The sequence below is a fragment of the Brachycentrus maculatus genome, unplaced genomic scaffold, assembly GCF_059751285.1.
Source record: "Brachycentrus maculatus isolate JH-2025_06_01 unplaced genomic scaffold, ASM5975128v1 h1tg000482l, whole genome shotgun sequence".
Taxonomy (NCBI): Eukaryota; Metazoa; Arthropoda; class Insecta; order Trichoptera; family Brachycentridae; genus Brachycentrus; species Brachycentrus maculatus.
This window is the reverse complement of record NW_028281229.1, coordinates 483064-497557: the sequence shown is the minus strand read 5'-3', so window position 1 is coordinate 497557 and position 14494 is coordinate 483064. Positions and strand designations below refer to the sequence as shown.

The 14494-nt window shown below is 31.7% G+C and overlaps 1 protein-coding gene across 5 annotated transcripts in view; it reads right to left on the bottom strand.

The window, feature by feature from the left end:
• Positions 1 to 961: 961 nt before the first annotated feature.
• Wnt2 (Wnt oncogene analog 2) overlaps positions 962 to 14494 on the bottom strand; it is a 136200-nt gene continuing 122667 nt past the window's right edge. For all 5 annotated transcript variants that reach the window (XM_088272190.1, XM_088272189.1, XM_088272192.1 and 2 more), the window contains exons 5-9: positions 11314 to 11442; positions 9757 to 9899; positions 5799 to 5998; positions 5260 to 5405; positions 962 to 3213 (exon numbers count right to left, since the gene is read on the bottom strand). In XM_088272190.1, coding sequence (XP_088128316.1) covers positions 3062 to 3213; positions 5260 to 5405; positions 5799 to 5998; positions 9757 to 9899; positions 11314 to 11442 — 770 coding nt within the window. In that variant the 3' untranslated portion in view covers positions 962 to 3061. The remainder of the gene's footprint in view (positions 3214 to 5259; positions 5406 to 5798; positions 5999 to 9756; positions 9900 to 11313; positions 11443 to 14494) is intronic.

Genomic DNA, 14494 nt, shown 5'->3' with positions numbered 1-14494 from the left:
TATTGTATGTCAACCATAGACAGTGTTGCCAGTATGGAAAAGTGAAAATCGGTAAATACTGAATATTCAGTAGAATATCGAATAAGCAGTCAGCACATGCTTAGTAGTCTACTAGCGTTTTTGCTTTCGGAATTTCGAATCTATAAATCATGTGGCCAGTACTAAAAAGCACACGCTCGTTCTTTTCCAAGAGGAAAATATCCCGTATTTGGAATTCTCGGATCGAATTCATGCATTTAGAACTTCGAAAGAAGAAAACGGCAGCGTCAACTATGTGTTTCGTGACTTAAAATGTACTAAGTACAGTCTGTATAAGAAAATAATAGAGCGTGCTACTTTTCTTTTAAAATTGATAGTTATTTATCTATAAACTCTCCTTGTTAATATGCGTATTTGATGATCGTGATCAGATTAAAGTGATTGAATCTTACAACCAAGTCAAGTAACGACTTCTTTTTAATTTCTTTTTTGTGGCATTTCTCTCAATTATTCAATTCGAAATATTTAATACCTATAATATCTATGCCTATCAATATTTTCGATAAAAGTATCTTATTTTGAATAATAATAATATATAATAAAACCCTTATCCGCACCCCAATGGTGCATAGGGCACTGCGTCATATAAACGCAGTGTTATCTTGATCGTTTACACATGAAGGAAAGGTGATCAGCCCTCCGCTTCAGGTACCAGTCCAGGGTAATATTGAATAATACGACAGTGAAAAAATCACTAATATTTATTTTACCACCCTTGGGAATCGAACCCGGGACCTCCAGAACGGTAGCCGAGCGTGCTGACCATTACACTACGGAGGCGGACATATTTTACATATTTCTTCTATTTTTAATAAAAGTTTTATATATATTTATATATTAAATGTAGTTTCAAACTAATTTTTCTTACAATCTTTTGTGCCGAACCTCGAAAGTAAAATCAATCAGTACAAAATAAAACAAATTTTGCTTTCTAAATTATTTTTAATTCATAAGAACGCAAGAACTCAAATCAAATAATAACTCAATGAATTGGAACAGAACATAATAAATCTTAACATTAGTAAGTACATAAAAAATATAAATATTACAAACTATTAATACTAAACATCGACTGAATTACTTAAAATAAGTATCTTCTTATTTTATAACTACTTGTTTCAACTGGAAATAAAATAAAAATTAATTTATAATTATGAGTACTTTCATCGTTTTGTATATTATTTACAAGTCATTAAAACTAATCAATTTATCTAAATTATTGTCAAAGTTTGAAATTATCTTTATAAATTAAAATGTTATAAAATTATTTACATAGATATTACAAGGGACATAACAATAGCAAAATTTTGTTATTTTTTTGTTATTTTGTCATTTCCTCTTTTTAAAAAGTGAAATGAAGTGAAATAAATTTCATACGCGATATCCAAAGTTTCCAGTTTCAATTCCCGAAGTCAACTCAATATATTATTGATTAATATTTTTGTATTCATTTCCTTTACGTAAATTTTATAAAAATAAACTTCTACCGTTAAAATTTTATATTATGTCAATTATAAAATATAAAGTTTGAGAATAATTTTAAAGAATCTTACAAACCGAAAGTACAGAGTTTTTTTCCGGTTAATTTTTAGCCTTACTGAAGAAATATTTTAGGAGTAAAATAACACGTGCGTTTTCTGCTTGCGGAATTCCGAACCCATGCAAAATTTCAGTCATTTTCAAATTGTCACTAGATAGAAAAGGATTTATATTTTTTTTTTGGGAAAGTGAGCTCTGATCCATACAAAATCTATTGTCAAATTATAAAATTTTGTAATAACCTCTACATAATATATTTAAATATTTTAAACCTATATTTTTTGTTGTTTTCAAAATTTATATTTAAATTATTTGTAAAATTTCCTAAATTGAAAACACAGTTACACTGTCGTAACATATGTGATACGTAATAATATATTTATATTATCAACATATTTGTCATGGTGGAATTATTTACAGAAGCTATTAAATTAAAATTAACCTATTTAAAATATTTATTAAAATGCTTAAGGGTCCAATATTTTTTTGTTAAATTCTAATAGCCGGAACACGTGCGAATGATATCACGAATGCAAATTAACGCTTTTATATATTTTATATCAAAGTGCTAGTATTATTATAAAAAGTTTTCAATTAAAATTTTACTTGACATGTAACGCTATTTCTTAAAATCTATTGACACGTATTTTGATGTATTCCGGTTTGAAAATTATGCAGAATGCATCGAAACATGTCACAATACATTTTAAGGAATAGTGGTATTCCTTCAAACCCTCTTCCGCACCCCAATGGTGCATAGGGCACTGCATCATATAAAAGCAGTGTTTTTTTTATCGTTAACACATGAAGGAAAGGTGATCAGCCCTCCGCTTGAGGTACCAATCCAGGATAATATTGAATAAATATTAGAGTGAAAAAAAATACTTATATTTATTTGACCCCCTCCCCTAGGAATCAAACACGGGACCTCCAGAACGGTAGCCGAGCGTGCTAACCATTGCACTACGGAGGCGGATAGTGGAATTTCACGTGAAGCTCGACAGAAAAATTAACTATATATATAACTTGTGTGCGATCCATCATTACATATGGGATCGAATGCAGAACGGACGCCGCAGTTACAAAAAAAAACGCTAAGAGTGTTACAAATGAAGACTCTAAGGATCATATCTGGCAAGAGTCTACGAGACAGAATAAGGAACACCAGGATAAGAGAAATATGCGAGATCGAAGATGTTAGATGGGGAAGGCAACGAAGGAGACAATGGTATGCGCATGTGAGGAGAATGGAACCATCCAGACTCCCCCACACTGCACTGCACGACTAACCCCAAGGTTGACAACTGGCAGACCACTAAAGAGATGGATTGACGACAGCTGGGAATTGACATCGCAGGAGGCTAATCCCTCTTAAAACAGGCCACAAGGCCTATACCAAGCAGAAGGAGAGAATGGAAGGTTTACACAAGTAAAATTTAAAAGGATAGATATCACCACAAATCAATTAACGAAGATATATAGTTTATTTGCACGTGTATTCTTCTTTCTTCTCGGTGCACACGTCACAGTTCACGTAACAACACCAATGAAATTGACACCGGCACTGAGTAGTCTTCACGTACTGATGAGTATTATAGCCTCGACCGCAGCAAAGCAGATCACAGCCGTCAGTCGCTGAAAAAAAAGAACCCATATAAGAATAATCATCATAAACCCTATCCACTCTGACCATTTTTTCTCATAACTGATCAGCTACTCTGATCAAAAAAATGCGACGTTTTTCTACCATTAAAATAAATATTTTGGTTCCCTAATTTCGGGACAAGCTGTCTGGAAATTCGTATGACCATGTTAATTAAGATTAACTGTATTTATCTGAAATAATTTTTGGTATAATATACTTGGGTGTTAGAGAAATCAGTGATTAAAGTTATACCCGCGCCGGGATAGACATTGTGCCCCACGGAGCTGCTTACTAAAATCATACGGGCCAGAATGTCTGGCCTACGAGTGGTAAGAGTTAAAAAATACATATTTGGGAATTTTAAATAATAGTTACATCTATCAAATCGTTCACAAAAATGAGCTACACAAAATAAGTACTTGTATTATTGCAGTAATAAAATTACACATTTGTAAATTTATGAAAATGCCCGAAAGGGGGACGGAAGGAAGGAAAAGGGGGAAAAGGGTAAAAGGGGAAGAATAATAATAATGATAATAATACTAGTTTTGGGTAATTTATATCGGGCCATTTTCGTAAAATACTACCTTAAGGGCGCTTCACTGTGATTAAATTGGGGAGAAGAAAATTATGGAAATGGTTTAGCAAACAATAAAATATGTACAACATTTCAAGTTCACAAAATCTGGATTATCTCTAATTACAGAAATTATTTTCATATTATTTTTTGACATATCATCAAAGATGAATAGGAATATGAAAGTCTGGGCATTTACGGAGCTGACGACCGTCATAGGCTGGTTTAAGTGAACACTTTACACACGTGTAACATTCAACAATTATACCCATTATTGACAACCACACTCTCATGTGAAGTTTTCTAGTGAAGTTCTAGTGATTCAAGAACAATGTTTCAAAATTGGTTCATACATATAGAAATTCCAAGAATTTGAATAGTGTGGTTGTCAATAATGGGTAGAATTGGTGTTTGTTACACTATGTAAAGTGATCACTTTAACCAGCCTATGACGGTCGTCAGCCCCGTAAATGCCCAGACTTCCATATTCTTCTTCATCTTTGATGAGATGTCAAAAAATAATATGAAAATAAAATATGTTTTTATTTGTTTCTAAAGATCATTTTCCTCTCATTATTTCAGCACCTATGTTTGCTTTGAGTACATTTTATTTTTATTTTAAGGACACCTACTATTTTTACTATTTTACATACTGGAAGACATTTGAAAACATAATTTTAAAATTTTTATGAAGCTTTGAATTTGACCAGTTGTTTTATTCACAGCGTTTTGGGTGTTAAATCCTTGTTCACAAATCTGGTTGTGTGTTATTATTCCTTTTCAAAAGCAAAGCCTGTAGGTACCTATATGACTGTAGCGTCATAACATAGATCAGTACTGCGCAAAAATGTTATTTTGTGGTACCTAATTCATACCATCCGAATTTTAAACTAGTTTATAAAATTCATTTAACATTGTTAAAAACAAATATAAGTACGGTATTTATTGATTTGGCGTTTAATTTGTAGAACTTCATTTTAATTTATATATTAATCTTTAAATCAAACACAGATTTTTTGAGTCTACTAAGTTGTATTTTATTTTTAAAAAAAACACATAAAAATTAATGTTGTGACAATTGTTTCCATTGTTAAAAACAAATATAAGTACGGTATTTATTGATTTGGCGTTTAATTTGTAGAACTCCATTTTAATTTATGTATTAATCTTTAAATCAAACACAGATTGTTTCAGTCTACTTAGTTATATTTTATTTAAAAAAAACATATAAAAAATAATGTTGTGACAATTGTTTCGCCTAGTTATGGCATTTTTAAACGAATATCTGTGTTTAATTGAAAAATTAATCCATAAGTATGGTACATGCACGATAATCGTTTATTTTTATTTTTTAAATACGTGTATAGATTCTTTTATATGTAGGCTCTTGTTATGACCAAATTTTAGCTTCTGATGACTAAGAAAGATTCGCAAAAATAGAAATATATATTTAAAATACCTCTGGAAGTTCTATTGCAGAATCTTCCTACTGTCCCCAGAGAACCAACTGCCAAATTCTTTTCGCAGTAATTTGGCGAGTCTTCCAAGAATACCAACTCAGATCTTTTTGGCAATCGCTTAGCTAAAGACTGAAATCCTCTAGATCTGTAAATAAACAAAGAAAATAAATAAAAAATTACAACTCTCGATGAAAGATATTTTTCTCAAAATATGTCTGAAAACCACTGAAAAATTTCTTCAGGATACATACAAACATTAATGACTAGAATTTAAATTAAAAAATAAAATAAAAATAAAAATTACCCACACACAGGCTATGCCTTTGTGAGGTCTTTGTTTGTATTAATACAATATTAAATATTTTTTGCACTTGTTACTATAATATATTGTAAAATGCAAAAGAATTTTAATTTTAAAAAAATAATGTGAAAAATATCGACTTATTTCTTTTTCTGCACACAAACAGATCCCTAGTCACAAACAGATCCCTAGGAGCTACAAAAGAAGAAGAAGAAGAAGATTTCTTTCACCCCCTACCTCTTCAAGACAAGTTGCTGCTCCAGTTTCTCCGGGGGCCCTGTAAGGGTGGTGGTGACGTGTCTGGACCGGTGGTACTTCTTCATGAGGGCCTCGCCCACCAGCGAGAAGGGTGGTAAAGCTCTCCAGCATGTTTTCATGGTGCAGGACCCCGATACACCGTGGCACTTGCATTCCGTTTGCAGGGATGACTTCACTATCTGAATCAGAAATCAAAGAGCTTATTCTAAGCTCTTAAAGAAACTTTAAGAGAGGATACTGAAACAAAAAATTAATAAAACCTCACCATTTTCCTTTTTTTGGTACGGCTTTATTATTTTCTATTTACAAAATAAATTTGTTTTAAAATCACTTTAAATATTTTATTACAATGTAATTATATTGTCTACCGATTTCGAAGCTAACCGCTTCTTTTTCAAGACTGATTAATACTAAAACACTATTTACTTAACAAAATTCAAAATATTTTGGCTGTTAGGCAAAAGAGCTTGGGTAGATCTCAAGCGGCTTTATTTTTTGTGTTGATTAGCAGTTACAGTCAAAAGAGATAAGGGATGTTGAGTGATTGGAAACATATTTAATATCGGACTTTAAGAAAAATCGTTTAGTTGTGTATTTATAAGTTTAAATATAATGTTTTATGTTCCGCTGATAGGTGCTGATTTGAAATAATAATATAAAAATCGCTATTTAAATCTGTACGTATATGATTATAATTAGGTACTGAGTTTGAAAATGATCTCATAATAATTATTAATATCATGGCTTATGTATGATATTAATAATTATTAAGAGATCTGTGAAATTATGGCTATTTTATGGAAAAAAAATCGTTTTTGAAATTGAGCATAATGTCACAAAGGCCGACACAAAAATTCGTACAAGGAAGAATATACTCGTAAAGCGTATAATACCAGTATTTTTGCAATACAGTAGAGTTTTGTTTAATGTTTTTTTTTGTGTTTTAAAATTTCGTATACTGAGAATTAACAACCAGATATGTTTTATTCTTATGACGAAATATGTAAAAACTACCTGTATGTCGATCAATTATATTATTACAGACTGGTTCGCGGCCACCCATACATTTTCGTAATAATAGAGGCAGTTGCCTAAATACGGGTATTTGGCTCGGTACTTGCAGTAATGGCTCAAAATTTGCGGACAAAGCCACAATTTACGGAAGTTATGTATCATTACTTGCGTTATTTGACCGTGTCCAAATCACTAAGTACAGCTCTGGCAAATATGAAGCCATGTACGTAAAAACATTAAGATGGATCGATGATTTTATAAGATTTTTTAGTCTTCGTAAATGTCTCAAAAGATACATTATTTTTAAAGAATATAATCATGGAACTATTTTCCTTAAGGCTTTACTTGTAAACAAAGAATGCAATAGGCGACCGGCTGTGCAAGATGTCAGATGTCTCTCCACGCCCATTTTTTTAGAATATATGTATGTATATTGAATTTTCTTTTTATAACTCCTTACCTTTCAAAAACTCTTTTCCAAACTATGTATTTATTTCGATTTATTTTTCCAATACATAAAGGGTGTTTTAGGAAAAAAAAATTGCATCAAATGTTACCTAGGTTTAAAGAAAATTTATTTGCACATTATCGTATATTGGGCCTTAAGGATCGTTTGTAATCTAAAAACTATTTTTTTTTATAGCTAAACTTTCAAAAAATATTTTTAAATACTTGAATACACTGCACACAAAATGGACACAAGAAACTGAAATTCTCGCTCAAAATATTTTGAGTGCGTCAAAATCGTTGTTCACACATGTAAGTTTGACCAATTAGGAGTTATTTATATTAACATCTCCACATAGTTGAAAAAGAATATGGAGGTCTGGATATTTACAGGGTTTACGACTTGTCACATGCTGGTTTAAGGGATCACTTTATACAGTGTAACATTCACCATTCTACCCTTGATAAATAACCGCACTAGATCTTTTTTGTAACTCCAACATACTCGTTTATTATAAATCTCATGACGCTTTATGAGCTAACCACACTACTAAATTTTGCTCAAATATGCCTCACATGCCCAAACCATCTCAACACACCTTTCTTTATTTTATTGATAATGCTTATCTCAGCCTTGCATTCTTTCCTTATAACACCATTCAAACATCTGTCACATCGCTCACTCTTTTCAACAACGTCAAATATAAAAAAACTAGATTTTTCAGTTAAGTTTTTTAAGTTTAAAATATGATAAAATGTATTAAAAATAAATATAAATCCACTTTTTGAACTTTTTACTGTGCAACAGATCTTTTTAGGTAAAACCTAAATGTTTTTTCTCCATTAGAAAAATATTTAGAATATTTGTAAAAATAATTAAACAATACCTTTAGTTCAAAATGCAAAAAGTCCCGGGACCTTTTTTGTTTTAAAAAAAGCTTCGGTTTTTATGATTATTCATATTATATTTCGATGTTTTCCACCTAACTCGGTGTGAGGGCGGGTGTTTGATGACTGCCGTCTTAAGTTTTAAGTTAAGAGGTCATGTGGCTATTAATCTTTCGAGCATTTACGGTAAACTAACAAGATTGCATTTCGCGAAAGGGTATTTGATTACACAATTAAATAATTTATAATCATGACTTCAGAATAAATGGACAATTTAACATAAGCCGACTGGAATATACTGAGGTCATTAATAACGATTACGTGACGTAATCAAATCTGTGTACATATGTATACATCGAATAGTATGTTTTGGTTTACAACGTGACAGGGGTAGGCAGATAGAATAGAATGCCATACCGATCTGTATTTGTAAACAATCTTCGTCTCTTCCACATTCATGCATCTCTTCATACATTCTGAAATTAAACATCGCTCATTCCTTTCAACAACGTCATATGTCAAAAATCGTAATTTTCAGTTGTGCATGTTTTCTGAATGCCCATAAAATGTACTATATCATAACAAAACCGGCATAGTTTTAACTTAATATTTACCCGCTACAGAGCAGAAAGTGTTGTTTTTGCATTTTAAAAAAAAAATGTTTAATTACTTTTTTAAATAAACTAAATATTTTTCAAATGGAGAAAAACATTCAGGTTTTACTTAAAAAGATCTGTTGCACAGTAAAAAGTTCAATAAGTGGCATGATATTTATTTTTAATACATTTTATTTTTAAACTTTAAAAACGATCTAAAATCAGGTTTTTTAAAAATATGACGTTGAAGGAAGAGTGAGTGATATTACTAATATACTCGTATGTTTTCTTTTTCTTTACTGTCCATTTAATCAGTCTAGGTCATGGCATCGCGTTACTAGATGCATCTTTTCAACAACAACAAAAGTTCGTTGCATTCGTCCATCAAAAAAACATGGAAATAGTTCTGACAATATTTTTGACATGTCGTTCAATCCTTTCAACAACGTCATATTTCAAAAAAAACGATTTTTCAGGAGATCGTTTTTAAAGTTTAAGAATATAATAAAATGTATTGAAAATAAATATCAAGCCACTTGTTGAACTTTTTACTGTGCAAAAGATCTTTTTAGGTAAAACCTGAATGTTTTTTCTCCATTTGAAAAATATTTAGGATATTAAAAAAAAAATAATTAAACAATACCTTCTCTTCAAAATCCAAAAACAACACTTTCTGCCCTGTAGCGGGTAAACATTAAGTTTCAAATATGTCGCTTTTGCTGGGATAAAGTACATTTTCTGGGCATTCCAAAAACATGCACAACTGAAAATTGACGATTTTTGATAAATGACGTTGTTGAAAGGAGTGAGCGATGTGACAAATTTCTCAACATTTATGTAGTGTGCTTGTCAATCATGGGTAGAATTGGTAAATGTTACACGTGTGAATTTATCACTTTAACCAGCCCTGTAAATTCTCAGACTTTTATATTCATTCTTCATCATCTTTGTTGAGATGTCAAAAACAATTTAAAGTGATATTTTCTTCTGACCTTTCTTCCTGCACGATTGTTATGCAAGTTCATGAGACTTCTGGCGTCCCCCTCCAGTTCCCGGGCGTCCAGAAACCTGCGTGCGAACCTAGCTCCGTACGCCGCATCGGCGCCACATCCGCCCCATCTCCAACCGGCCCTGGCTAGTTATACAGAAAATAAAAAATGATCACTTCGATTGATATCTTTGCATTTATTTTTTGTCAATTTTTTTATTGACATCTTAAGGGTGTTATTTTCAAATAAAAAAAACAGAATGCCACCCACAGCGCGAGATGCCGTACATACCGTACATATCGTAGTCGTACAGGAGAAAGTGACCAACTAACAAAACGTAACATTTTCAGGAGCCATTTAATCCAATTTAAGACACTTTTGCTTGGCAAGAAAATAAAAATCAATGCAGTTAGTAATTTTTAACACGTCAATATATTATACTTCCAAGTTTAAAATCCTTTAGGATTTTTTCAGGGCAATATTCAGCTAGTAAGATATTAAATAGTCAATGATCACGTTTTTGTAATAAAATGCACTTGGTCACTTTCTCCTGTATGACTACGATATATTGTGATTTGGCGAATAAATAATGTTTTTTTAACTCTAACCTTTCCACAACTTTTTATTCCAAAACCATATATTTATTTCGAAGAAAAACAAATTTTCAATAGAAAACAGTGTTTTAAGCAACAAAAAAAAAAGTTAAATATTAGAAAAAAGTTTTTCTTTGAAACAAATATATGGTTTTGAAAAAAAAAGAGTTATTGAAAGGTTAGTAGTTTAAAAAATTATAAAATATTTTTTTAAATATACATTCTAATAAAAAAACTGCGCGCAGTCCACAAGTCCAGCTCCTTGCACAGACGGTCGCTTACTGAATTGAATAACAACCGAAAACTTTCCCCTAAATTTCTGAAGAGTTTTTTTTTTGCGAAAATGGTCCATTTCAAATTTAGTTGACATTTTAAGAAGGGAAAAAAGTTTTTTTTTTACCCAATTTTTTTTATTGATGTTAACTAACTAACTAAATAACCATCACGCCGCTTCCCCGCAGGGGTAGGCAGAGAGAATAGAGCGCCACACCACTCTGTCCTTGCAAACATTCTTCGCCTCTTCCACGTTCATGCATCTCCTCATACATACCCGCCGATTGTTACGACTCCTAACCTGACCACTTTCAAGTATTTGGCATACCTGATCGTGCCGTTTTTTTAATGTTTATTCTAAATATTATATCTATCGATTTATCGTTTAATTTGTAGAACTACATTTTAATTTATGTATTAAATGTTTCAACATTCTTTAGAAATACATATTTATTGAGTCAACTAAGTTGCATTTTTTTGTTAAAAAACACATGAAAATCAATATTGTGACAATTGTTTCGCCTGGTTATGGCATTTCCAAATATTAAAAAAAGACAAATTCCAATCATTATTTTTTTAATGTGCGCCGAATCACGTGTGGACTCCAGTGCGGCCGGTCGCGTTCTGAATGTGTATTTTTGAGATCTCAGCCTTAAGATAAGAGATAGAGTAGAGTATGGACAGTTTTACATACGCGGTGGCATCGTGTTACGCCTTCTGTCGCAACCGCAAGCTGGAATGTCCCCCCTAGCGCAAGCTGCTGTCACAGCGTACGCGACGCCAGCTGACGCAATGGCGTATGTAAAGGCAGCTTCTCTTGACCCTGGAAAGATATTTTCATTTTCATTCAAACCCTTATCCGCACCCCAATGGTGCATAGGGCACTGCATCATATAAACGCAGTGTTATATTGATCGTTTACACATGAAGGAAAGGTGATCAGTCCTCCGCTTCCGGTACCAGTCCAAGGTAATATTGAATAAATGTAAGAGTGAAAAAATCACTTTGATTTATTTGACCCCTCAGGGAATCGAACCCGGGACCTCCAGTAAGGTAGCCGAGCGTGCTGACCATTACACTACGGAGGCGGAAAAATATTAGTTCTCAACAAAGAAGAACAAAAAAGACAATTACTTAAATGCAAATAAAACATACTATGTATTTTGTTCACCTCCATGAAAATAAATAAATCCTCTTAAAAATAAATAAATAAATAAGTAAATAAATTTTTAGAAAAGCGTAATTTAAAAAAAACGATTTTACGACAACCAGTTAAGACGAAGATCTCAAATTGATACTACTGCATACAATATGTTAGATTTTTTTTTTCAAAACATATAACATACATAAGTCATATATATAATATTCCCGATGAGTAATTTCAATTTCTAATTTTGGGACATGGGATTAAGGTTAACAAGACTGGAACACAAATGATAAAGTAACAATTTTTTTTTTAATAACCAAAACTATTACAAGGCAAAATATAAAATAAATAATAATAAAACCCTTATCCGCACCCCGATGGTGCATAGGGCACCGCGTCATATAAACGCAGTGTTATCTTGATCGTTTACACATGAAGGAAAGGTGATCAGCCCTCCGCTTCAGGTACCAGTCCAGGGTAATAATATTGAATAAATATTACAGTGAAAAAATCACTTATATTTATTTTACCCCCCTTGGGAATCGAACCCGGGACCTCCAGAACGGTAGCCGAGCGTGCTGACCATTACACTACGGAGGCGGACTAAATGGCAAATAGGTATAATAAATAGGCATAAGAAGCATATTTAAAAGAAATAAATGAGAAAAACATAAGGTAAGAAGCATATTTAAAATAAACAAATGAGAAAATATAATAAATGATAAAATATAAAAAATTTGAAAACATAAAAAACTTAAGGTAAAAACAAAAAAAAGAAAATATGACTAAACACTACATATTTATCTTTCCATAAGTACTTTTTCAGATCATTTATTTTGGATACCCGAATGGGTTTTATTTTAATTATGTCAGGCAGCTGGTTAATTATTGGCAATATAATTTAAGGACCTTACTCCAAATTTAGTAGTGTTTATCGGCTCCACATGTATTTTGTTATGTCCTCGTGTATTATGATCATGAATTTCTTTGTTAAAAATCTTTGTTAAGAACGGAACAGATAGATCCGAGGGTCTGTAAGAAGGAAGAAGAATATATTATTCATATTATTTTTTTGACATCTCATCAAAGATGAAGAAGAATATGGAAGTCTGGGCATTTTCGGGGCTGACGACCGATATAGGCTGGTTTAAGTGGTCACTTTACACACGTGTAACATTCACCAATTCTACCCATTATTGACAACCACACTACTCAAATTCTTAGAAGTTCTATATATATGAACCAATTTAGAAACCTTGTTCTTGAATCACTAGAACTTCACTAGAGACATCTATTGGTGAGATGTAAAGAAGCTTTTTACTAAGCAGAAACTCTTATATTAGCATTTCTATGTATATTAGTATGTCGTTCGTCAGCCCCGAAAATGCCCAGACTTCCATATTCTTCTTCATCTTTGATGAGATGTCAAAAAAATAATATGAAAATAACTCCTGTAATTGGAGATAATCCAGATTTGGTGAACAAGTATTTGGACACACTCAAAATGTTGTAAAGATATTATTCCACAAAGTTAATGCAATATCAATGAATAATTTAGACGAGGTGCCTTATTTACTGTTTAACTAGACTTTACTACAACCAGTTAAGATGAAGATTTCAAATTAATACTACTGCATACAATATAATAAATAGTCGTATAATCTTCATACTTGGTATTATCCGTTTTGTCTAGCAATTTCCTTGTCGCTGATATGTACTCAGATACGTTACTGCAGTAATATGATAATAAGAAAACATAAATCTTAGGGAAAACTTAATATAATAGATGTCTTCATAAATCGGCCGGATAAGTTATCAAGGTATCTAAGTATTTTCCAATTGATAATCGAGAGAGGAGAAGCCTCTATAAGAGAAAGGCTTTGCGCGTTATTCCTTAAAAAAAAAACATATTTAGTTAAATTTTGTACTGACATTTCTTAGTGGAACTTCATTTTATATAATAAAATAGCAACTATATAGTTTTTTTCCACTTTTATTTACCGAAATCCAGTCACCGGTTAAATAAAATAAATTTGGGAAAAAGCTACATGTTATTTTATTATAAATAATATACATACTTGTACTCTTTCATAATTGATATTGAAGCAATAACTGTGTGATTTTCCATTCTTATTATTTATGAAATAAAGCGAAGCACACGAATAATGATTTAAACAGTTTATGGAAACGTACATTGAAAAACAAGATCCAAAACACGGAAATACGTACGTCAATCAAAACCTTACACATATCTTTTTTGATTAAAAGAACTTTGATTATTGTGCAATAAAGTTTTACAACCTGCTTCCATTATCCATAAAGTCATTAAATACCGAGACTAAGTATGAAGGAACTTTTCATAAATGGATAATGAAAGTGGATAGATCTAAATGATAGATGGTATATAATAACACATCGACTACAAAGCATTTCCTATTTTTATTTTATCTGGCTAGTGACCGGGTTTCGTCGTTCCCGACACCATCAGACTTACGTGTCAGACATTCCGCATCATACGGTGTTTGAAAATGATTCAAAATGCATGGAAACACGTGTTAAAATACATTTGAAGAAATAGTGGTATTTTTCAATTAAAATTTGAAAAAATGTTAAATGGTTTTTGCTACAGCAATTTTTATTTTTATTAATTTATTTTCGAGATAAAAAATGCCAGGATCAGGGAAATATGCGAGATCGAGGATGTTGTTAGATGGGGAAGGCAACGAAG